At 37.8% G+C, this 25,370-nt stretch overlaps 1 protein-coding gene across 2 annotated transcripts in view; it reads right to left on the reverse strand.

Annotated features, from left to right (window-relative positions):
- SLC30A6 (solute carrier family 30 member 6) overlaps window positions 1–25,130 on the reverse strand; it is a 45,459-nt gene extending 20,329 nt beyond the window's left edge. Inside the window, exons 1-7 of one of the 2 annotated variants that reach the window (XM_047068244.1) lie at window positions 25,063–25,130; window positions 21,043–21,129; window positions 15,889–15,973; window positions 14,325–14,367; window positions 13,266–13,331; window positions 630–710; window positions 6–41 (exon numbers count right to left, since the gene is read on the reverse strand). In XM_047068244.1, coding sequence (XP_046924200.1) covers window positions 6–41; window positions 630–710; window positions 13,266–13,331; window positions 14,325–14,367; window positions 15,889–15,973; window positions 21,043–21,129; window positions 25,063–25,065 — 401 coding nt within the window. In that variant the 5' untranslated portion in view covers window positions 25,066–25,130. The remainder of the gene's footprint in view (window positions 1–5; window positions 42–629; window positions 711–13,265; window positions 13,332–14,324; window positions 14,368–15,888; window positions 15,974–21,042; window positions 21,130–25,062) is intronic. The other variant, XM_047068245.1, reaches the window with a different exon arrangement.
- Window positions 25,131–25,370: the final 240 nt, after the last annotated feature.

Raw genomic sequence — 25,370 nt, forward strand, 5'->3', positions numbered from 1 at the left:
CTCACGTGTGTATCTCGGGCTGCTCCAGAAAGCGTTCTGCACTAAAAGAAAGAAAAAATGTATTAAATTAGTTCTAAAAATTATGAAAGTAAAAAGCTTTATTAAATATAGAATTAATCTAATAAGTGAACAAAATCTTTTTTTTTAAATTAGTTTATTTGTGTAAGTAATCTCTACACTTAACATGGGGCTCAAACTCATGACCCCAAGATCAAGAGTCACATGCTCTTCCAACTGAGCCAGCCAGGAGCCCTGAACAAAATCTTTTAATATGATAACCAACTGTTGATTATTAGTAGTGATCAGACAAGACTTACAAATTATCCTCCATATGTAGTATCAATCTTCCCCACCAAACTTTTTCCAATGGGTTTATACCAAGCATTAAAACATGTCTGACTGAACCCCTTTCCTTCATACCTGCCCAGGATTTAGTAGCATCAAATTAGGTAATAAAAGGAGGGTGAAAAGAAGGGAGAAAAGTCTGAAAAATGAAGAGGACATCCTATCAAAACTCCAGCACTGCTCATCTTAATTTGTATACCCTTTAAACCAAATGTGTCTCACTGGATTCTTTCATGTTGCCAAAGGTGGAATTTACAACGAAGTGACATATAAAACAAATGTACCTTTCTTTTAATATAAAGAGAGCTCCCAATTGTGCCAAGACTGTGGAGGCAAATACAGCCAAGACTTCTAATCTTTCAAATCTGAAACAAGAAAATTAATTAGATCAGCACAATTCATACACCAGTATCTCCAGAACACATTTTCATTCATTTATTCACACATTCAATTTTTTGTGTGTGTCTACTATAAGCCAAACACTGTTAATTTTTTTTAATGTTTTTAAATTTATTTTTCAGACACAGAGAGACAGAGCATGAGCAGGGGAGGGGCAGAGAGAGAGGGAGACACAGAATCCGAAGCAGGCTCCAGGCTCTGAGCTGTCAGCACAGAGCCCGATGTGGGGCTCGAACTCACAGACTGCAAGATCATGATCTGAGCCGAAGTCAGACGTTCAACCGACTGAGCCACCCAGGCGCCCTAAGCCAAACACTGTTAGAACAGACTACAGATTTTCTAGAATGAAGATAAACAATGATTATCACAGATTAAAAAAAAGTGCCTATATGTACAACACCTATTCCTAGGCCCACTTATGGATGTTATTTTTCTAGAAATAATTATTATCACAATAACAGGTAACACTTGATTGACCCATCTTATGTTAGACCACTGGTCAAAGTGCTTAACATACAATTTCTTCTAAACTACCCAACACCTGGGGTGCCTGGGTGGCGCAGTCGGTTGGGCGTCCGACTTCAGCCAGGTCACAATCTCGCGGTCCGGGAGTTCGAGCCCTGCGTCAGGCTCTGGGCTGATGGCTCAGAGCCTGGAGCCTGTTTCCGATTCTGTGCCTCCCTCTCTCTCTGCCCCTCCCCCGTTCATGCTCTGTCTCTCTCTGTCCCAAAAATAAATAAACGTTGAAAAAAAATTTTTTTAAACTACCCAACACCTTATGAAGGTTACTCTATCCACTTTAAAAAAAAAGAAAAAGAGATAAGGAACTTGAAATACAAAAAGGAAAAGTAACTTATTAGAGTCATACAGCTAGCAAGTGGAGGAGTGAGGTTTCCAAACTCAGGCACTCTAGTTCCACAGTTCATGATTTTAACCACTTATTATATGGGCTCTCACTGAAGCAAATAATTGCAGTTGATTATGTGTGTGCCTTATAATCCCTAAAATGTAAGCTCAAGGCCAAGGCCTGTAATCATATTCATCTTAGTTTTTCCCACAACAGTTTAATGGCATTCCATATTTGTGATAAGTATAAATGCTTATAATTTCTCAAGGAATTAGATATCTTCAGTAAAGACAATAAAATAATTAAGAATCCTGATCACATTGCTGTTTTTAAAGGGGAAAAATGCTGGAATCAACAACAACGTATTATTAAAAATATAACAGAAATGTATTTATTGACATGGAAAGATATAAATGAAAAGAGTGGGTTATAAAAGAGTATAAAAAACAGTATGTAAATGCAGTATGTAAATGTTATCTATGGAAACTAATAAACTGATATTAAAGTGCATATATGGAAACACAAAAGGTGAAAGAAAGCAAAGACAATCCAAAGAAGAACAAAGCTGGAAGATTTACACCACTAGATGTCAAGATGTATTTCAAAACTATTCAAAACTACTGTAGTTAATATAGCAAAGTACTAATGCAAGAATAGACAAATATTGACATTGAACAGACAAGAAAATCCAGAAATAGAATCACACATTCATAGTCACCTAGTTTATGAAAAAGGTAGCACATAAACGCAGGAGAAAAAGGATTAACTTTTCCTCCAATAAATGTTTCATCAGTTGAACAGCTATATAAAAACAAATACGCCCTGACCTCTACCTCAACCCATATACAAAAATGAATTCCAGTTTGACTGTAGGTGTTAAATGTGAAAGGTCAAACGACAAGATTTCTAGCTAATAGTAGAGTATCTTTATGACCTCGGAGCTGGCTAAGATTTCTTGACAAGTACACAAAAAGTACAACCCATGAAAAACTGATAAATTGAACTTATTGAAATAAAAAAACTTTTCATTCATGAGAAAAGTTATTTATATATGAAGAACTCTACAGACCAATATGAAAAAAAAGGTAACCCAATTTAAAAATGGGTAAAACATTTTAATATGCACCTGACAAAAAAGGTAATCTGAATGACTAAGAAATATATGAAAAAGTCAATAATATGAAAAAGTGTTCATTTAGTCATCAGGATAATAATTTAAAACCAAAAGACACAACTACATACCCTAGAATGGCTTAAAAAATAAAAAGACAATACCAACTGTTGGTATAGGCATGAAGCAACCAGAACTCTCAAATATTGCCAGTGAAAGAATAAACTGGTAAAACCACTCTAGAAAACTGGTATTACCTTATCTTCCAACAATGAACATATACAATTCCTATGACTGAGTAACTTCACTCAAAGATACATATCCAACATAAAGGGATACACATGTATACCAAAAGACATGTACAAGAATATTCACAAATAGCTTTATTTATAATAGCTAAAAGCTGAAAATCACCTAAATGCCTTTCAATAGTTGAACATAAAAAGAAATTGTGGTATATTCATATAATGGGATATGAGAGCAATGGACCAGAATGAACCACTATTATAGGAGAGTATATACTGTAATCCCATTAATGTGCCTCCAGACAGGCAACAATAATGTGCAAAGAACGCGGTCAGAACACTGATTACTTCTGTTGGGTTGGACTCTGACTCAAAAAAAAGGGGGGGGGCTTTTTGGGGGGATTTGTAAAGTTTTATATCATGATCTAGGTAGTAGTTATACAGGTATATTCATTTATTAAAATTCACCAAACTGTACAAGGATATAAGAACAAGATTTGGCCCCTGCTACCATGAAATTTGCATTTTATTAGTATTTTTAATTTATTTGGGGGGGGGGTGCAGAGAGAGCGAGCGTACAAGAGCAGAGGGGCAGATAGAGGGAGACAGAGGATCTGAAGCAGGCTCAGGGCTGACAGCAGAGAGCCTGATATAGGGCTCAAACTCACAAATTGTGAGATCATGACCTGAGCCGAAATCAGACACTTAACTGACTGAGCCATCCAGGTGCCCCAAAATTTACATTTTAAGGAGGGAGACAGAGTAACAATTTATAACTTCTGGTAAATGCTATACAGAGAATAATAGTAGTCTGACATGGAAAGAGGCTAACCAGGTGATCTATTTTAGAATCTATTTCAGATTGGGCCCAGTTACTTAATGACATTTGGCATTTAGTGATATTAGGATTCGAGTAACAAGATGGAGCACATCCTGCAAAGATGAAGTGAAGAGAATTTCAAGGAGAGACAATAGCTTGTACAAAAGACCTAAGCAGGAATATATGCGCTGTACACAAATTACAGAAAGAAAGACTGTGTGGTATATAGGGCATGAAAGTAGAAACTTGAAGAGAAGTAGGCAGAGACTAGCTCATCTAAGAATTTTGTAAACTAGAGAAAAGAGTCAGGATTTTATTGTAAGTATGACAGCAAATAACTGGGTGGTTATAAGGAAAGTGATAGCATGATTTAAGTTTAAAAAGGAAAACACTATGGGGTGTCTGCATGGCTCAGTTGGTTAAGCATCCAACTCTTGATCTTAGCTCAGGTCTTAATCTCAGGGTTGTGAGTTCAAGCCCTGAGTTGGGCTCCATGCTGGATGTGAAGCTTACTTAAACATAAATAAATAAAATAAACATAACTAAGCTAAACTAAAATAAAAAATAAAATGGAAAACACTCTGGCTGCTATATGGATAATGGTCTACAGGGGGGTAAGAGGAGAGGCATGGGGACCAATTAGGAGACTGGACATTGATAAAGATAAGAAATGAAGGTAGCTTAGTTACGATGGTAGTTGTTGAGATAGAAATGCGGGTCAGGGCAGATTCTGGATGTGTCTGTAGGTTACCCCGTAAAAACCTGCTGATGGATAAATGTGGGGAATGGGAGAAGACTAAAAATTTTGCTTGAGCAAATGAGTGGTGGTATTAACTAAGATGGGAAAAACTGCAGAGGAACAGGTTTTTAGGGAAGAAAACAAGAATTCTAGCCAAAGTTTAAGGCACCAAATAGATATCCATGTGATGCTGTCAAGAAGGTAGTCTGAAACAAGACAGATCTTAGGGCTAGAGAAATGGAGTTTGGAATTATTAAATATAGATAGTAGGGACGCCTGGGTGGCTCAGTTGGTTGAGCGTCCGACTTCGGCTCAGGTCATGATCTCGTGGTCTGTGAGTTCAAGCCCTGCGTCGGGCTCTGTGAGGACAGCTCAGAGCCTGGAGCCTGCTTCAGATTCTGTGTCTCCCTCTCTCTCTGCCCCTCCCCCACTCATGCTCTGTCTCTCTCTCTCTCTCTCTGTCAAAAATAAAAACATTAAAAAATATATATATAGATGACAGTTCAAGCTATGTGACTGACAATTATACTTGGATGTTAATTTTATTGTTTAATTGCTCCCTCCTTTCTTGTTCAGTCTAAGTAAGTGGGAGCTATCATGTCCTTGCTTAACCTGGTCTCCTGGTCACAGTAACTGATCTAGAGACTAATATCTGTTCCAAGCTGGACCAATCAATAGTTCTTTCCCATGATTTTCTTTACTAGCACTGGGGAAGCATCTTTCCTTATCTAGGATGTAGTTAAGAAATTTCAAGTTAAGGTCTTGCTAGGAGTTATTCTAGTATGGTGGGGAAACATGGTATGAGAAACTAAACCTGACATGCAGAGAAAAGTGGGCCTGAGAGGTAAGAGAAAGACAAGGGTCCTGACTGTGCTAGTCCCTATGCCAGTTACCTCAGTCTTTCCACATTCTGGTTACATAAATTACAAAAGTTCCCATTTTCCCTCGATACTAGTTTGAATTGGATTTTTGTCACTTACAACCAAAAGCCTTAACTCAGAGTCACAGATTTCCATATAGAGATATCTATATGTACCTTAAAACCAAATATCATAGCAACAGTCCAACGCTATCAAATTTTAGTGACACTTATGAGTATCTTCATCTTGCATGAAAATTTCATGTTTACTTTGCCCCATTGTTGAAGTAAACAAAACTTGATTTTGTTCAAAAGAATATTCCCAATGAATGGTATGGTAGAGAAGATGGGTAAGTTTGGTCCAAGTTTCTTTGCCAAGTTAAATTCTTCTTTCAATGGGAGAAGATATTTGCAAATAATACACCCAATAAGAGATTAGTATCCAAAATATATAAAGAACTTATACAACATCAAAAAAATGTTTTTCCTATTAAAAATGGGCAGAAGACATGAACAGACATTTCTCCAAAGAAGATACACAGATGGCCAACAGATACATGAAAAGATGCTCAACATCACTCATCATCAGGGAAATGCAAATCAAATCCACAATCACCTCACACCTGTCAGAATGGCTTAAATCAAAAACACAAGAAACAACCAGTATTGTTGAGGATGTGGAGAAAAAGGAACCCTTGTGCACTGTTGGTGGGAATGCAAACTGGTGCAGCCACTGTGAAAAACAGTACGGAGGTTCCTCAAAAAATTAAAAATAAAATTACTATATGACATTTACCCAAAGACTACAAAAACACGAATTTAAAAAGGTACATGTACCCCTATGATTATTGCAGCATTACTTAAGAGTCAAAATATGGAAGCACCCCAAGGATCTATTAATAGATGAATGCATAAAGAACAGGTATTGTATGTGTGTGTATACACACACAATGGATTATTACTCAGCCGTAAAAAAGAATAAAATCTTGCCATTTGCAACAACATAGATGGATTTAGAGGGTAAAATGCTAAATGAAATAAGTAGCATATGTAGAATTTAAGAAACTAAACAAAGAAAAAGAGACAAAACAAAACATAGACTCTTAAATACAAAGAATAAACATGGTTACCAGAGGGCAAGGGGGGGTGGGCACGGGTGTAATAGGTGAAGGGAATTAAAAGTATACTTATTGTTTTTTTTTTAATGTTTATTTTTTATTTTGAGACAGAGAGAGAGAGCATGCACAGGGGAGGGCCAGAAAGTTAAATTCTTCTTTCAATGGGAGAAGATATTTGCAAATAATAGAGAGAGAGAGAGAGAGAGAGACAGACAGACAGAGAGAGAATCCCAAGCAGGCTCTGCACTGTCAGCACAGAACCCGACACAGGGCTTGATCTCATGAACTGTGAGATCATGACCTGAGCCAAAATCAAGATTGAGACAGTGAGTCAACTGAGCTCCCAGGCACTCCAGAGTATACTACTGTGATGAGCAGTTGGTAACATACAGAATTATGAATCACTATACTGTACACCTCAAGCTAATATAATGCTGTATGCTAATTACATTAGAATTTTAAAAACTTAAAAAGAAAAAGAAAAATGACAAGTGTTGGTGAGGATGCTGGTGGGAATATAAAATGGTGCTGCTTCTGTGGAAAATTATATGGTGGTTCCTCAAAAAATTAAACATGGAATCACAGAATATGATCCAGGAATGAGTATATACCCAAAAGAGCTGAAAGCAGGGATTCAAACAGATACTTGTACACCAATTGTTATAAAAGCATGACTCACAATGGCCCAAAGGTGGATACAGCCCAAATGTCCATCAACAGAATAAACAAAATGTGATATATACATACAATAGAATATTATCCAACTTAAGGAAATCATGAAATTCTGATCTATGCTATAACACAGATGAAATTTGAAAACATTAAGTGAAATAAGCCATATTCAAAAGGACAAATATTGTTTGATTCCATTTATGTGAGGTGCCTAGAACAGGCAAATTCATAAACACAGGAAGTAGAATGGTGGTTGCCAGGGGCTGAGAGATAGGGGAATAGGGAGTTACTGTTAAGTGGATACGAGTTTTTGTTTGGGAAGAGGAAATATTTTTGGAAATAATGGCATTGCTCATACAACACCGTGAAGGTACTGCCACTGAATTGTACACCTGAAAATGATTAAAATGGTAACTTTTATGCTATGCACATTTTATCACAATAACCCCGCCACCCAAACTTTTAAAAAAAAAATTTATTTAAATCCCAGTTAGTTAACATATAGTGTAATAATGGTTTCAGGAGTAGAATTTAGTGATTCATCACTTACATAAAACACCCAGTGCTCATCCCAAGTGTCTTCCTTAACACCCATCACCCATTTAGCCCATCCCCCCACCCAACACTCCTCCAGCAACTTGCTTGTTCTTTGTATTTAAGAGTCTCTTATGGTTTACCTCCCTTTCTGTTTTTTTTAAGTTTACTTATTTTTTTTGAAAAAGAGAGCAAGCAGAGTAGGGGCAGAGAAAGAAGTCCAAGCAGGCTCCACACTGTCAGTGCAGAGCCTGACATGGGGCTCAAACTCACAAACCATGAGACCATGACCTGAGCTGAAGTCAAGAGTCAGATCCTTAACCAACTGAGCCACCCAGGCGTCCCTCCCTTTCTGTTTTTGTCTTAGTTTTCCTTCCCTTCCTTTATGTTCATCTACTGTGTTTCTTAAACTCCACATATGAATGAAATCATAGATTTGTCTTTCTCTGACTTATTTCACCTAGCATAATACACTCTAGTTCCATTCATGTTGCTGCAAATGGCAAGATTTCATTCTTTTTGATTGCTGAGTAATATTCCATTATATGTATATATACATATACATATATACATATTATATACATATACATACATATGTGTATATATATATACACATATATGTATTCTTTATTCTTCTTTATTCATTCATCAGTCAACAGACATTTGGGCTCTTTCCATAATTTGGCTATTGTTGATGGTGCTGCTATAAACACTGGGATGCATGTGCCTCTTTGAATCAGTATTTTTGTAGCCTTTGGATAAATAGCTAGTAGTGCAAATGCTGGGTTGTAAGGTAGTTCTATTTTTAATTTTTTTGAGGAACCTCAAAAATCGTTTGCCAGAGTGGTTGCGCCAGTTTGCATTCCCACCAACATGCAAAAGGTTCCCCTTTTTCTGTGTCCTCGCCAACATCTGTTGTTTCCCAAGTTGTTAATTTTAGTTATTTCACAGGTAATGAGGTGGTATCTCATGGTTTTGATTTGTATTTCCCTGATGATGAGTGATGTTGAGCATCTTTTCATGTGTCTGTTTCCCCTCTGGATGTCTTTTTTTTTTAATGTTTATTTATTTTTGAGAGAGAGACACAGCTCAAGTAGGGGAGGAACAGAGAGAGAGGGAAACACAGAATCTGAAGCAGGCTCCAGGCTCTGAGAGGTCAGCACAGGTGCCCCTGGATGTCTTCTTTGAAAAAGTGTCTATTCATGTCTTCTGCCTATTTCTTCACTGGATTATTTGTTTTTTGAGTGTTGAATTTGTTAACTTTTTAATAGATTTTGGATATGTCCAATATGTCATTTGCAAATATATTCTCCCATTCCGTTGGTTGTCTTTTAGTGTTGTTGATTGTTTCCTTCGCTGTGCAGAAGCTTTCTATCTTGATGAGGTCCCAATAGTTCACTTTTGCTGTTGTTTTCCCTTGTCTCTGGAAACATGTCTAGTAAGAAGTTGCTGTGGCCGAGGTCAGAGGCTTTTGCCTGTTTTCTCCTCTAGGAGTTTGATGGTTTCCCATCTTACATTTAGGTCTTTCATCCATTTTGAGTTTATTTTTATGTATGGTATAAGAAACTGGTCCAGGTTCATTCTTCTGCATGTTGCTGTCCTGCATTCCTAACACCATTTGCTGAAGAGACTGTCTTAGTCTCTTTAACAAATGGTGCTGGGAGAACTGGATAGCAACATGCAGAAGGTTGAAACTAGACCACTTTCTCACACCATTCACAAAAATAAACTCAAAATGGATAAAGGACCTGAATGTGAGACAGGAAACCATCAAAACACTAGAGGAGAAAACAGGAAAAGACCTCTCTGATCTCAGCCGTAGCAATTTCTTACTTGATACATCCCCAAAGGCAGGGGAATTAAAAGCAAAAATGAACTACTGGGACCTTGTGAAGATAAAAAGCTCCTTCACAGCAAAGGAAACAATCAACAAAACTAAAAGGCAACCAATGGAATGGGAAAAGATATTTGCAAATGACATATCGGACAAAGGGCTAGTATCCAAAATCTATAAAGAGCTCACCAAACTCCACACCCGAAAAACAAATAATCCAGTGAAGAAATGGGCAGAAAACATGAATAATAGACACTTCTCTAAAGAAGACATCCGGATGGCCAACAGGCACATGAAAAGATGCTCAACGTCGCTCCTCATCAGGGAAATACAAATCAAAACCACACTCAGATATCACCTCACGCCAGTCAGAGTGGCCAAAATGAACAAATCAGGAGACTATGGATCCTGGGGAGGATGTGGAGAAACAGGAACCCTCTTGCACTGTTGGTGGGAATGCAAATTGGTGCAGCCACTCTGGAAAACAGTGTGGAGGTTCCACAAAAAGTTAAAAATAGACCGACCATATGACCCAGCAGTAGCACTGCTAGGAATTTATCCAAGGGATACAGGAGTACTGATGCATAGGGGCACTTGTACCCCAATGTTTATAGCAGCACTCTCAACAATAGCCAAATTATGGAAAGAGCCTAAATATCCATCAACAGAAGAATGGATAAAGAAATTGTGGTTTATATACACAATGGAGTACTATGTGGCAACGAGAAAGAATGAAACATGGCCCTTTGTAGCAACATGGATGGAACTGGAGAGTGTGATGCTAAGTGAAATAAGCCATACAGAGAAAGACAGATACCATATGGTTTCACTCTTATGTGGATCCTGAGAAACTTAACAGGAACCCATGGGGGAGGGGAAGGAAAAAAAAAAAGAGAGACAGGTTAGAGTGGGAGAGAGCCAAAGCATAAGAGGCTCTTAAAAAATGAGAACAGGGGCGCCTGGGTGGCGCAGTCGGTTAAGCGTCCGACTTCAGCCAGGTCACGATCTCACGGTCCGTGAGTTCGAGCCCCGCATCGGGCTCTGGGCTGATGGCTCGGAGCCTGGAGCCTGTTTCCGATTCTGTGTCTCCCTCTCTCTCTGCCCCTCCCCCGCTCATGATCTGTCTCTCTCTGTCCCAAAAATAAATAAATGTTGAAAAAAAAAAGTTTAAAAAAAAATAAAAAAAAAATGAGAACAAACTGAGGGCTGATGGGGGGGTGGGAGAGAGGGGAGGGTGGGTGATGGGTATTGAAGAGGGCATCTTTTGGGATGAACACTGGGTGTTGTATGGAAACCAATTTGACAATAAATTTCATATATTTAAAAAAAAATGAAGAGACTGTCTTTTTCCCATTGGATATTCTTTCCTGCTTTGTCAAAGATTAGTTGGCCATACGTCTGTGGGTCCATTTCTGGGTTCTCTATTCTATTCCATTGATCTGAGTGTCTGTTCTTGTGCCAGTACCATACCGTCTTGATGATTACAGCTTTGTAGTATAGCTTGAAGTCTGGGATTGTGATGCCTCCTGCTTTGGTTTTCTTTTTCAAGATTGCTTTGGCTATTTGGAGTCTTTTCCGGTTCCATACAAATTTTAGGATTATTTGTTCTAGCTCTGTGAAGAATGCTGGTGTTACTTTGACAGGGATTGCATTGAATATGTAGATTACTTTGGGTAATATCGACATTTTAACAATATTTGTTCTTCCTATCCAGCAGCATGGAATCTTTTTACATTTTTTTGTGTCTTCTTCAATTTCTTTCATAAGCTTTCTAGTTTTCAGCATACAGATCTTTTATTAGGTTAGGTTTATTCCTAAGTATTTTATGGTTTTTTGGTGCAATTGTAAATGGGATTGATTCTTTGATTTCTCTTTCTGCTGCTTCATTATTGGTGTATAGAAATGCAACCGATTTTTGTATATTGATTTTATATCCTGTGACTTTGCTGAATTTATGTACCAGTTCTAGTAGTTTTTTGTGGAGTCTTTTGGGTTTTCCAGGTAGAGTATCATGTCGTCTGTGAAGAGTGAAAGTCTGACTTCTTCCCCGCTGATTTGGATGCCTTTTGTTTCTTTCTGTTGTCTGACTGCTGAGGCTAGGACTTCCGGTACTATGCTGAACAACATGTTCCTGATCTTACGGGGAAAGCTCTCAGTTTCTCCCCATTGAGGATGATATTAATTGTGGGTCTTTTGTATATGGCCTTTATGATGTTGAGGTATGTTCTTTCCATCCCTACTTTCTTGAGGGTTTTCATCAAGAAAGGACGCTGTACTTTGTCAAATGCTTTTCTGCATCTATTGAAAGGATCATGTGGTTCTTATCCTTTCTTTTATTAATGTGATGTATCATGTTGATTGATGTGTGGATACTGAACCACAATTGATGTGTGGATATTGAATCCCTGCAGCCCAGGAATAAATCCCTACTTCCTCACTGGAGCAGCGCCAGGCAGTGAGCTCTGAAACTTTAGAGTCTGCTCCACTGGGGGCGCCTGGGTGGCGCAGTCGGTTAAGTGTCCGACTTCAGCCAGGTCACGATCTCGCGGTCCGTGAGTTCGAGCCCCGCGTCAGGCTCTGGGCTGATGGCTCAGAGCCTGGAGCCTGTTTCCGATTCTGTGTCTCCCTCTCTCTCTGCCCCTCCCCCGTTCATGCTCTGTCTCTCTCTGTCCCAAAAAAAAAAAAAAAATAGAGTCTGCTCCACTGCTTATAGAATCCTGGGGACACTGAAACCCTCCCTTTTCTCCCTGCCCATGGTCTTGGGGAACAGACTTCTTGCCCAGTCCCCTGAGAGTGTCTTTTCTCTTTCTCTCTTTCTCTTTCTCTCACTCTCTCTCTTTTCCTCCATCTACTTTTGAGGGAAGGGGAGTGCTGTTCTTGTGTGATCTTGATGTGCTGCACTCTCTCCCTCTCTCTTTGTCCTCTCTCCGCAAAAATGACTCCGTACTCTCTGCAGCCTTTTTCTTCTCCAATTCACCTCTCCACACTGCGTACCTGCCAACTTCTGTAGCTCAAATTATGCAGACTGTTGTGTTAATCCTCAGATCAATTTCCTAGGTGTTCAAGATGGCTTGATGCTGAACTAGCTGGGTTTCAGGGATGAGACAAGCGCAGGGTCCCCATACCACTCCACCATCTTAATTCTATCCCCCCTAAACTGAATTTCACATTGTTTCCTAAAATCTGAAAGAAACTCATTTTTTCTAATATATTAACAAAAACTTCTAATTCAAAAGATTATCTTCCAACTTTCAACTTTGAGTAATTTCTGAAACTACAGAAACAGAATCTCAAATTCTATTAGCCCATAGCTATCACAAATCCAATTTTAAGATAAAAATATATCTCTATCACTGCATTAATGTTAAAGTATATCACATTTTTCTAACACATACATAGGAAGATCCTTTGTACTCCCTTTAACTAAAATTTAAGAGATTACCAAAATACTCAAGAACTTAATGTGAACATTTCATGTTAATATTTGTTTTATAAAATAGAAAAAAAAAAACTTAATGTGAACATTTTATTTTAATACTATTTAAATGTAAATATTCATGTTTCTTATCTAAAATCCTCTTGGAAGATACTTTTTTAAATCTATTTCACTATTTGGGATCCCCATTCCACTAAGCAGGCAGCATTTATTCTCTACAAATATTCTAACTAGCTCTTTACTTCCTGATACACCTACCATTTTAATAGCAATAAGTTACCAGAAAATAAAAGGACGTGAACTTACCCAAATGAATAGACAGGGCTAGGTTTCCTCATCATTACCCAGTAACTTATCAAACATGTTATTAAACTAAGTAAAAAGGAAAATAAATTTTGCTTTAGAACTAGAGCGAGAACACACAGAAATAAATTAAGTTTCCAGAATTCCTAAGTTTGGTGAAAGTTATCAGTGTTTGAAGACTAAATAAATTATTCAAATAATCCCAAATCTAATCACAAAATCCTAATACCTCAGCTTTAACATGTGAAGAAACTGAAAAAAATTAGGATACATCAAGTCAATAAATAGAACCTAAATCCATTCTTTCTCTACTCAGTAAGTTATCCATGCTAAATGGCTTCCATAACTGAGCATGCAAAAATGAGACAGTAATAATAAGGTAATAATAAAAAATAAATAATATATTTTATTTTAGCCACAGACAATAAATCTTGACTCTGATTAACTTTAATCTTTGTTAAAAGTTAAACTAAATATTAGTAACACCTTAACAACATTCTGAATGTTCTGGATGTTCATTTTCCAAGTACAGTGGAGATTACTACAGTGTGAAATTCAGGTGGTAACTATCTGTTTTAGACCAGTCAAGTAGATTTAGTTAGATGACTGATGAAAAGACATTGTAATACTCCTAAGGCATCGCTCTTGAAAACATCAAGTATTTTACAACCCTTACACAGTAATATGAAAGGTCTTACAAAGCAGGGAGCCAAAAAAGGTGTCTCCCTAGCTCACAATTACTCACTTTAGTTATTAATGCCCATCTACATGGTTACAGAAGAAACTGGTATGTTCTTACTTGACCCTGCTCCCTGGACACAGCTGACTCAACTACAGGTAGGCACCTCAAGCACCTGGTCTAATGCCTTAGTATTACCTTTTCTGTTCCTCTATAAATGAGATAATTTCTTCCAATATATCTCCTAATTGTTATTGTTTGTATATATATTGTTGAGAATTTTACTTGTTACACACATTGCTTTAAGCAGAGAAAGCTTCATAAATTCAGTGCAAAAATTCCTTATTAGTTTCAAAACACTGAAGAGATCTTCTAAAACTTACCTAAAAAGGTCAAATATGGTCAAGTAAGTATAGGCAGTTAAAGCTGCAAAACAACAACAAAACAAATGATTAAAATGTTGCTGTTAGGAAATATAGCTCATCATCAGGATTGTTCACACCAGAAGTATCCATTACAAAAAAAAAAAAAAAATGGAGTCACTAATTAACCTCATATGTTGGCAGTTACTTAGACTAATATATATGTAGCTAAAGTTGATAAGTACAGCGGCACCTGAATGGCTAGAGGATGTGACTCTTGATCTCAGGGTCACGAGTTCAAGTCTCATGCTGGGCATGGGACTACTTAATTTAAAGAAGAAAAAAAGTTTAAAAAACAAAAAACAAAGAAGGTAAATTTAATAGTTTACTTTCAGAACCTGATTTCTCCATCAGGAAAAATGAAGCAGCATATACCCAAAAGTGCTGTAATCGTTTTTGGTTTTTTGCCGTTTTCTGTCATCTGAATACTATTTTAAATATCTTCTTTAAATAGCGGGATGAAAATAAGGATACATAAAAATATACGAGGTCAAGGGGCGCCTGGGTGGCTCAGTCGGTTTAGTGTCCGACTTCGGCTCGGGTCATGATCTCGTGGTTCGTGAGTTCGACCCCCGCGTTGGGGTCTGTGCTGATAGCTCAGAGCCTGGAGCCTGCTTCTGATTCTGTGTCTTCCTCCCTCTCTGCCCCTCCCCCACTCATGCTCTGTCCCTCTCTGTCTCAGAAATAAACATTAAAAAAAAATTTTTTTTTAAATATACGAGGTCAAGAAACAAAATATTACAGATTTCCCTTTACAAGGAAAATCCAATAAACATAAATGTCAAAATCTTACGGAGAAACCGTATAAACTGAAGGGACAGTCTATCACGTTAAATAGGCATCTAAGTTTTTCAAATAGATTTAAAACTTACAGGGGTACCTGGGTGGCTTAGTCAGTTAAGCATCTGACTTTGGCTCAAGTCATGATTTCAGGGTTCATGAGTTCGAGCCCCGCTTTGAGCTCTGTGCTGACAGCTCGGAGCCTGGAGCCTGTCTCCCTCTCTCTCTGCCCCTCCCTCACCCATATTCTGTTTCTCTCAAAAATAAATAAACAACAAAAAAAAATTTTTTTAAAGGATTTAAAACTTAAAAAAAAAAGAGGTGATTTAAAATGAGAACGCCTAGGGGCACCTGGCTGGTTCACTCACTTAAATGTCCGATTCGGCCTAGGTCATGATCTCGCCATTCCCAAGTTTGAGCTGTGTTGAGCTCTGTGCTGATAGCTCAGAGACTGTAGTCTATTTCAGATTCTGTGTCTCCCTCTCTCTCTCTGCCCCTCCCCACTCACGCTCTGTCTCTCTCTCTCAAAAATAAACAAACATTAAAAAAAATGATAATACCTAATAATTAAACCATACTGTACCGTTTACAAGATACTTTTCAAATAGATTCTCACAATTAAATCTTTTGAGTTATATTTCAGAATAATATACCCCATGTAAAGAAAGACATACCTTTTTTTAAGATCAGAACAATAAATGTGAAACTAATAATTAATTGCACAAAAATAAGAATGGTGACATACCTATACTGTTCGTAGAACTGCACCACATAAGCAGGAAGCCAGTACATGTTAAATTTATTACACCAAAGAGCAGTATCTTCCAGGACTGTGAAAAAGAAAATCACTCTTATTTGCATAGTGCTAATAAACTTCACTGGGTTTATTCAAGTTGCTGCAATTCATACTCCACAAAGGAATAAACCCAACTTCCTTCAAAAAGTCAGTGTCACATTTTCTATAGCTACCAAAATTATCATCAACCAATTTATTATTATAATATATGTAAATCTAAAACAATAGAAGGGGAATTCTTCAAAAGAAAAAAAATCCTGCCATAAAAACTCTCAAACAGTTGAAAAATAGGCATTTACTTTAACACCATGTTGTCTCTATAAATATGTACATAGAGACAATGATAACAAATGGGGCAAAATATAAAGCAAATGGCGAACCTGAGTAAAGGGCTTAAGGGAGTTCCTCACACTAATCTTGTGACTTTTCTGTAAACTTGAAATTATATCAAAATAAAGTTATTCCTTCCCTCCCCTGATAAAGGGCAGCACTTACTTATTCACCAAATAAGTCATATGAAATAGGACTACAAAAGAGGGAAAGACTACCATGGTTTAGAAGTTCACAGACCTGAGATACACCCTGAGAGTAGCTAGGATTTCATCAGAAGATTTCATCAGAAGGAGAAAGGGAATTCTAAAAACAAGAGATCAAGCGTTTTTTTTTTTTAATTCTGTTTCCACTCTACTCCGTACAAAGAAGGGAGATCTATAATTGTGTGAATGTAGAAGTGAAAGAAATTAGTGAAAAGGGAATTGTATGTAGGCATTAAGATTAAACAGATATAATTGCAAAAGTCAAGTGTGGGATAGGATGGCTTTAGAACACAGATGGAAAATGCAGGTTTAGAATGAAGAACAACTCTTTTCAGAAAGGTGAGAAGGATAAGAAGGTGACTGAAGGGACAGAAACTGTGAGGCAGAAAGAAGTGACAGCGAAATCGCACAGAGCTAATACCTTATAAATCTCCAGAAAAGAACAACGTGTTTTTCGAAAATTAAGGGATATGGTAAAGTAGGACTTAAATCAAGAGGAGAGTTTGCAGAATAGCTATTATAGTGAGAATACTACAGAACTGTCAAAAAAGAGAAAAGAATTACCAGCATGAATTTATGGTAGACAGCATTCTGCAGGTTCCCCTACCCCTAGGAGCAAAACCAGAGAAATAGGTGAGGTAGGGATGTCAGAGACTGAGAGCTGATAGGATAGGTTAATGGGACAAGGGACTCTAAAAGTGAGGACATTAATGAAATGACTGGACATGAGCTCTAGTCAGGACAGGGATTGAAGAATAGTCAGAAAAAGAGGATAAAAGCATGTAATTTGAAAATGACCTTCTCTGAAGCTCTACTGATGAATCAAGCTATTCATCAACAAATATTTGAGTACCTATTTTGTAACAGACACTTTTCTAGGCACTGGAGATACAGCAATGAACAAAATATGGACCTTATAATCTAGCTGGGATGACAGACAACAAACAAATATATAACATCAGGTGGTGGTAAGCGCTACAAAGGAAAAATAAAGTGTGTAAGAACTCAGTAATGGGTGTCATGGAAAGGTTGCTCTACTAGACAGTAGACAGGGTAGTCAGAAAAGACCCCTTTGGTGAGGTAACATGTGACCTGAGATTTTACAGAGGCAAAGGTGCTAAGCATGCAGATATCTGGGAAAGAAAATGGGTACCACGGTGCAAATGCCCTAAGATAGAAGAGTACCTGGCCTAGGAAGGCTAGGCAAGAGAGGTGAGAGGGAATCTGGGGCTCCATCGAGTAGTATCTTGTATGCTAGCAAAAGACCTGGGGTTTATTTCAAATGAGATGGAAAGTGACTTAGCTTTCATAAAAGATCATCTAGCTTCTCTATTTTGAATGTACTGCATAAGGGCAAAGAGAGAAGTGGGAAGACCATTTGGAACATGACTGCAATAATCCATGTGAGAAATGGTGGCTTTGAAGTTGGTAAGAAAGTGTTAAAAGAGTCAGATTCTGAGTACTATATTAAAGATGGAGCTAGCAAGATTTACTCATAAAATGGATGAGGAACGAGAGAAAGAGAGGTAAGAACAACTCCAGGGTTTCTGGCCTGTGCACCGCAAGAAAAGAGTGGCCATTTAGTGAGGAAGGGACAGAAAATCAAAGTTCAGGTTTGACCATATTAAATTTGAGATGCCTGTTAGATATCCAAGTAGAAATGCTGAAAGGGGGGCGCCTGGGTGGCGCAGTCAGTTAAGCGTCCGACTTCAGCCAGGTCACGATCTCGCGGTCCGGGAGTTCGAGCCCCGCGTCAGGCTCTGGGCTGATGGCTCGGAGCCTGGAGCCTGTTTCCGATGCTGTGTCTCCCTCTCTCTCTGCCCCTCCCCCGTTCATGCTCTGTCTCTCTCTGTCCCAAAAATAAATAAAAAAAAAAAAACGTTGAAAAAAAATTAAAAAAAAAGAAATGCTGAAAGGGCCATTATACATAGGAATCTAGAAGTAGGGGAGAAGTTAGAGATTGAGATATATATATGGGGTCATCAGCATATGAAGTCAGTGTCACCTAGATGTAACAAACATAAGCAACAGAGGCTAAAGCTCTAAGAGGTGGGATGCTCTAAAACTTAAAGATCAGAAAGATGACAGGAAAGTGATGAACAACAGCCAAGTAAGTAGAAGGAAAACCAAGAGTGATGTTTCAGTCCAAATGAAAAAAGGGCTTTAAGAAAGTGACCAATTTTTGTCAAATGCTATTGAAGGTTAAGTAACATGGGAAATGAGAATGAACATTGATTTTGGCAACACAGAGGTTATTTGTTAAAGCTGTTAGAGTGGATTGGTGGGAAGTAGAGCCAGGGAGAAGAGAAAGTGAACAGAGTAAAGACAATTCTTTTAAGTACTTGTTCTATAAAAGGAAGCAGAGAAATGAGGGAGTAGCTGACAGTGGAAGACATGGCATGTAATAATGATGCAAGAAGGAACAATGATGCAAGAGACAGAAGGAACAATCGTAGGAAAGTTGTCTTTGAGTAAGCAACAAGTAGAGGCACTGGCCTTACAAAGAACAGAGTTCGTTTATAGAGACAGGCTCAAAGATAGTGTTGGTGGATGACAGGATGTGGAAGCATTTTCTGATTACTTCTTTTCCTTTAGTGAAACAGGAAGCAAGACCAATAGGTCAGAGTGAGGATGAATAAGGTTTTGGAAGTTTGAGGACAGAAGTGAAAGAAAATGGGTTGAAATAACCATCTAGAAAAATGGAAAAGTGAATGAACTAAAAAATATAGAATGGGCAGCTCTAATGGCATACTTGACCATGAATTTAAAATCAGACCAGTCACCATGTTTCTCTTAGGCTACATTCAATTGGGTGCAGCCACAGAGTAGGAGGAAAGCAAACTTAATGATGTTAAGGATTTGCAGAAAGTATCAGAGGATGAGAGACAGATGGAAGGAGGGCACAAAGGAGTTTAAGACATATGCATGAAATTGGTAATGATGAACCAAAGAATCTAAACTGGATAAGTAAGCAAATGAGGATAAGAGAAGTAAAAAATAGTGAAAGGATGGCAGTCAATGGATTAGAGATCCTAGTAAGACTGAAAAATTACTGGAATTGGGGTAATACAAGGAGTGAACTGGAAAGACAGATGGTAACTATGAGTGAAATGCTTGAAAATGAGACAACAGGCAGTTTTAGCTATTATAAATGATAATGTCTGTAGTATGATCACAGAAGTGGATAGTTGGAAGGGATGTATGACAAGATTATTTGTGGTAAGGAAGTAAGGAACTGAGAGGTAAGGATCTTCTTTATAAGAAATTACCAAGAACTAAGATAGGAGTAGTAGTAAAAAGAGACGAGCTAGGGTACATCTTGTAAGATTTAAGTTATGATAGAGTTATCTGCACAATGTAGGTGTTCCTAGATCAGTTTTGTTCCTACTACCAATTCCGTGGTGTACTGTATATGGTTCAGGAGTTTCCTGTTTACTTCTGTAATGTGGTTGCTTTCCACAGAACATTATAAAGTTCTACTTATCTGTTTCAAAAGATCATCCTAAATGGACTAGACACACAAGTAGCAGATGAATTTCCTACCTTTGGCTCTTTAAGTTTAACAACCACAGCAGTATACTGTTTGCAAATATTAGAATTATTGAGTTCTGCCTATATTCCAAGGTTTTAGCAAACAGAAGATACAGTGATAACAAACAAAGAACAGAGTCTCTAGTCGAGTATCACAATACATGGCCAATATCACTGGTTTACTTATGTTCCAGTGAAGCTAGGTGTATTTGAAATTCTTCACATATTTATTGCTTATTTTGTACTTTTATTAAAAAGTGGACAAAATAAGATACAGTCACTGTCTTCAGGGAGCTTATAGTATAATTTACACAATAACAAGAACAATGAAAACAAAACTAGGTCTATATTGGTGACCAATATGGGGCTTGAATTCACAACCCTGAGATCAAACCAATTATCTTTTTACTTACAGTATCAAAGCATAAATTATTTTTCTTTCCATACAATAAAAATACGTAAACATGGCTTCAAACTACACCTATTAGATTTGTAAAAAAAAAAAAAAAAAAAAAGGTAAAAAATAAAGTTGAGATGCTGAAAAAAATAAATAAAAGGCAATCACAAAATAATTTATCTTTAACACTCATTAGAATTAGAATAAGAACCTTAACTGAAGCCTAGCTTCCTCCCAAGCAAACAACTGTGTATGAAAATACTATACTTTTACATTAAAAATGTGCTTATTCAGGGGTGCCTGGCTCACTCAGTTGGTAGAGCACGCAACTCTTGATCTTGGGGTTGTGCGTTAGAGCCCCACACTGGGCACAGAGATTACTTAAAAAAAAATTGCTTATCCAACATAAAAAAATGAAAACAGTGTGGTGGGGCGCCTGGCTGACTCAGTCAGTAGAGCATGTGACTCTTGATCTCAGGGTTGTTGAGTTCAAATCCCACATTGGGTGTAGAGTTTACTTAAAAACAAAACCAGTGTGGTGGGATCAAGAGTAATTTCTTTGTACCTGAAAAATGATCTTTTTCAATGTCATTATGTTGTCTGTGCAATGATTAAAAATAGAGTTAATAAATAACTTACCCTTCGGTCAGCTGCTACAAGTCTAAATTCCTGTAGTAACTTGCCAAAAAAAGATCTCTGTGGTTTTCTAAAGAGATGAATTGTCCCCTTTAAAATAAACAAAAATAAACAAATCAGCATTTAAGCATGTAATCTTTTTCATATCCTGTGATGCGATATAATGGTAACAACATTTGCTGAACACTCAGTATGTGGCAATTATTCTAACCACTTTATAAGTATCTATTTAACTCTCACAATCATCTATGAGCTGGAAACAATTTTTAGTAAATTGTCCAAGGGGACATTGCTAACAACTGATTGAGCAGGAATTCAAACCCAGGCATTTTAGTACCAGACTATACTCTTTTATTTTTAAGTGGATTAGGTAATTTTGAACCAGAAAAGCAAACCATTTGCCAAACAGCTCTGCTGCAAATAAAATATTACATTTACCTAATCAAGAGGTTCTGTCTTAGGCAAAGTATCTAGCATCCTGGCTAGCCTCTGTAGTCCTTGTTAGTTCACAGTATGGGTCCAGTAGAGAAAAGGCATGATGGTGGGGTTAGCAAGAGAAGAAATGTTAACTGGAGACTAGAATTTGTCACTCAAGTATAGGAAACCTTAGCATAAAGGAGAGTTTAAGCACATATGGGAAACTGTTTTATGACTAAAGCAGTATCCAACATCAGCAGGAGAAAATAAAAGCTACTCAATACATGGTTTCTTGGAAAAATTAAGTTGGATCCTTACTATATTTCTTACTTTGATTTTTTATTCTGTTCACGTTAAAACACAAAACTATCGCGTACTTGAAGAAATTTATGGATGTATAATTTCATCACTATCTTGGGAATATAATACCCTATGAAAAATAAAAACAAAGACAACTCTGGGAGGAAAGACAAACTGTGGAAAAAATAATTTTTAATTATTATTCCAAAAGCAGAGTATTGTTTCTAGGGATAAAAAAAAAGTCTTTCACAATTTTCAGTGGGTCATGTACAATAATTTGATTGCTAAGTGCCATGTACTTAAATATTTATTTGGATTTTAATTTTAGCAAAATGCTTTCCTAGATGGTAAGGCCATGATCACCATTAACAACCATACTACATTTCTACCTCATTACCACTGGCTGCTTTGACTTAAACACTTAAACTCCACAGAAAGCAGTGGAACTGAATGTTAACAGATTTAAAGTGAGGAAAACTCAGATTCAACTCAAGCACAGGTATGATTTTCCCACAGTTAGCATCTGGGAACATCTCAGTAGTTATATAAAAAAAAGATATATCCCATCCTTCAAAACTCAGACATGTCATTAGTTACATTAGGTTGAGACTCAGAAGAGGCAAAAAATAAGGTTGAGCCACTAGAAATCTGGCATAAAAAAACAGAATGTTGATAATCGTTGAGGCCAAGTGATGGCTACACGGGGGCCCATTATACTTTACTTCCTATGTTTGAAAATTTCCATAATAAAAAAATTTTTAAGTGAAACAGACTTTAAAATATAAAAATAAAGCATTAGAACAAAGTGTTACTGATTTTGCTATCCGAATAAAGACCAGTGTGTGTGTAACTCTAAGGCTTTGCTAAGCTACTTCAGGTGAAAAGGAACAATATGCTACTTTCATTTGAAATGCTAATGAATGTTAATGTTAATGAATATACCCTATTCTTAATGAGTTATATGTCAGTTATTTTGTCCCAAAGATAAATTCTGCTTAATACTGTTATCTTCTACCTTCATCCCACTTTAAATTATTTAAGTTACTTTAACTTAAGTTTTAGCTTGAGACAATAAGGTTTTTAAAAGGCAGAGGGCCATTTCTGATGCCATTCTGATATTAGCTAAAAGAGGTAAGAACCCACGAAAATCCTAAATTCATGTCACTTTTTCCAAAATTACATTGGCTGTCCACTGCTATCAAGATAAACTCCTAATTTTACAATCTGAAATTCAATGCTTTCAATGACCTAGCCTCAGTTTCTTTCCAGCTTTACCTCTTGCTTCAGGTAGGAAATCAACTCAAACTAAACTGGTGTACCCCTGTCTCATGATGGTTAACACTCTAGAATGAAAAGGCCAGACTTGTCTAACCCAAGCTCTAACAGCCCTGTAATACCTGGCAAGTTACTTGACCTCTGTTTCCTCATTCAAAGGAGAGTAATGAAAAGTAGATTCAGAGTGATGGAGTAAGGCACAAAGCACCGTTTCATGGGTGACTTTCTATATGAAGCCTTCCTAGATTATTCCAAACGATACTGTTTTTTATGCCACTTGCTTTGTAATGAACCAGAGGATAGCTTTCATCTTGTCATCTTGCACTGAAGTTAATTTTTTGGTAACTTCACTAATGACAAGGGCTATTATTTCCTTTACATTTTCTAAGCTAGCACTGTGCTTTGCATATAATACCTTAAATGCTACTATTTTCCTGTATTACTAATGTTTCAAGCATAAAAATTTAGTGCCATAGATATTTATTTGGTGTTTTATAAAACAGGTTTATATTGAAAAACCTCTTCTGGGCCAGGCACTGTTACAAGGCTCTGGGAATACCAGAGTGAATACAGAGGTCCTGCTCTCAAAGAGCTTACAGTCTAGGAAGTGAGAAACACACCTGAATACACAATTTTAACAGTCTGTTAAGGGCCAGATGTTATTGGTAATTAGCACCAAGTTATCATGGGACCATGAAGGAGGTGCCTAACAGAATCTGGAGACATGGCAGAAAGGCTCATGAGAGACTAAAGGACATGTAAGGATTACACTGATAATAATGAGTAGTGAGAGATCAATGATTTCGGCAGAAGAGCATGCACAAGTTAGGTGCAAAGGCCTAATCCTTAGAGCATGATCTGCAAGCTGTTCACTGTGACCGGAAAATGAATATAAGTATATGCAAAAAGAGGCTATAAAGAAGCTTGACAACAGGTTGGTATGCCGTGGCAAACAGGACTTTATCTTGAGGATTATGCGGCGTGGTGAATGGAAGGATTTTAATCAAGTGAGCAAGGGAGTAGCATGGTCAAATTTTATAAACTTAATTCTGGCTACACAGTGGTGAGTATTCTGAAGAAAGGAGCTCGAAGGCTATTTGGTTAGATCCCCAAAAGTAAACTTTTACCCACTTTCTGTGTGTAAAAGAGGGATTACAGAAAATTTGCAGAAAAAAAATAAGTACAAATAAAACATTTTATCGACCATACCCACTCAAGGAAAAAGACTTAGAGTAACAATGGCTTAGGCACACTGAAACGTGGTCCTTTTCTCCTCCGTAGTCTATCAGTAAGAAATCCATGAATTTTTTAGATAAAATGGTGCATACCTCTTTTGACGCTAAAGTTACAATCAATATATCTTTTGATAAAATTCGGAGAGCCATACACTTGATTTCTAAAGGCATAACGAGACTAATTTCTCTTACAAAACCCCTTTAGATTAAACATCACATCCCCCAAACCATAAGGTATACTGGAATCTACAAACGCCGGGGAAAAGTGCACCAAAGACGTTTTACCAACACCTGGACTTTCTCCAGTCACTGGCCTTTTGAAAGCTGCATCAGGCACTCCATAAAGCCAAGTTGCACAGTGGGGCGTCAGTCTCAGTACCCTATTCATATTAAGGCCAATAACAATTGTCACTGATATAAGCCTCACTAAATAGGGTCGCTGTTGCTGGGGACTTGTTTTCATATCTTTTGCTGGGGTAGTCGCTGACGCCAGTGGAGACTTATTTCTATAGCAAGTAAATCTCGGCAGGGGAAAGTCAAACTTGCTAAGAATTGGAAACTCGGCCTCGAGCAGGGCTGGGATCCCGAGCGTCTAAGGAACGGGGTGAGGGAGCGAAGGGGGATCAGAACTCTAGGGGGAATGCTTCGGACGTCAGCCGCTTCTCCCCGGACGCCGGAGGACAACTTCGAGGACCCCCTCCTCTGGGCAGCTGAGGCATGTCAAGGCCGCTTCAGGTTGAGAAAAGATAAGAGGAATCACCTACGACAGAAGCCCTCACACCCCCAGCCAACTCACCATGATAAGGAGCAGCACAGCTCCCGCCGGAAGACGACCTGGGAGCTAGTTTTTCCCTAGAGCGGAAGGGGTGGGGTATCAGAGGCCGATTGGCTGAGAGAGACGCGGGGGCGGAAGTGCGTGCATGGACCTCTTGTTCCCGCCCCCTCCTGGGTTGCCCCTGAGTTCTATAGAGGTGAAGGTAGAGGCTAGAGCGACCCTACCGAGGCTTAGGTGGAGTAGAGCGCTAAAGTCAAGGAGACTTTGGCATTTATTTCTAATGCTGGCAAATTTTCACTTAGTGCTGAACATTTTTATGTTACGTGATT

This window comes from Lynx rufus, unplaced genomic scaffold (genome assembly GCF_022079265.1).
Source record: "Lynx rufus isolate CCGP_SWC_20201006 ecotype Redwood Valley unplaced genomic scaffold, mLynRuf1.p SCAF_8, whole genome shotgun sequence".
In the NCBI taxonomy this organism is placed as follows: Eukaryota; Metazoa; Chordata; class Mammalia; order Carnivora; family Felidae; genus Lynx; species Lynx rufus.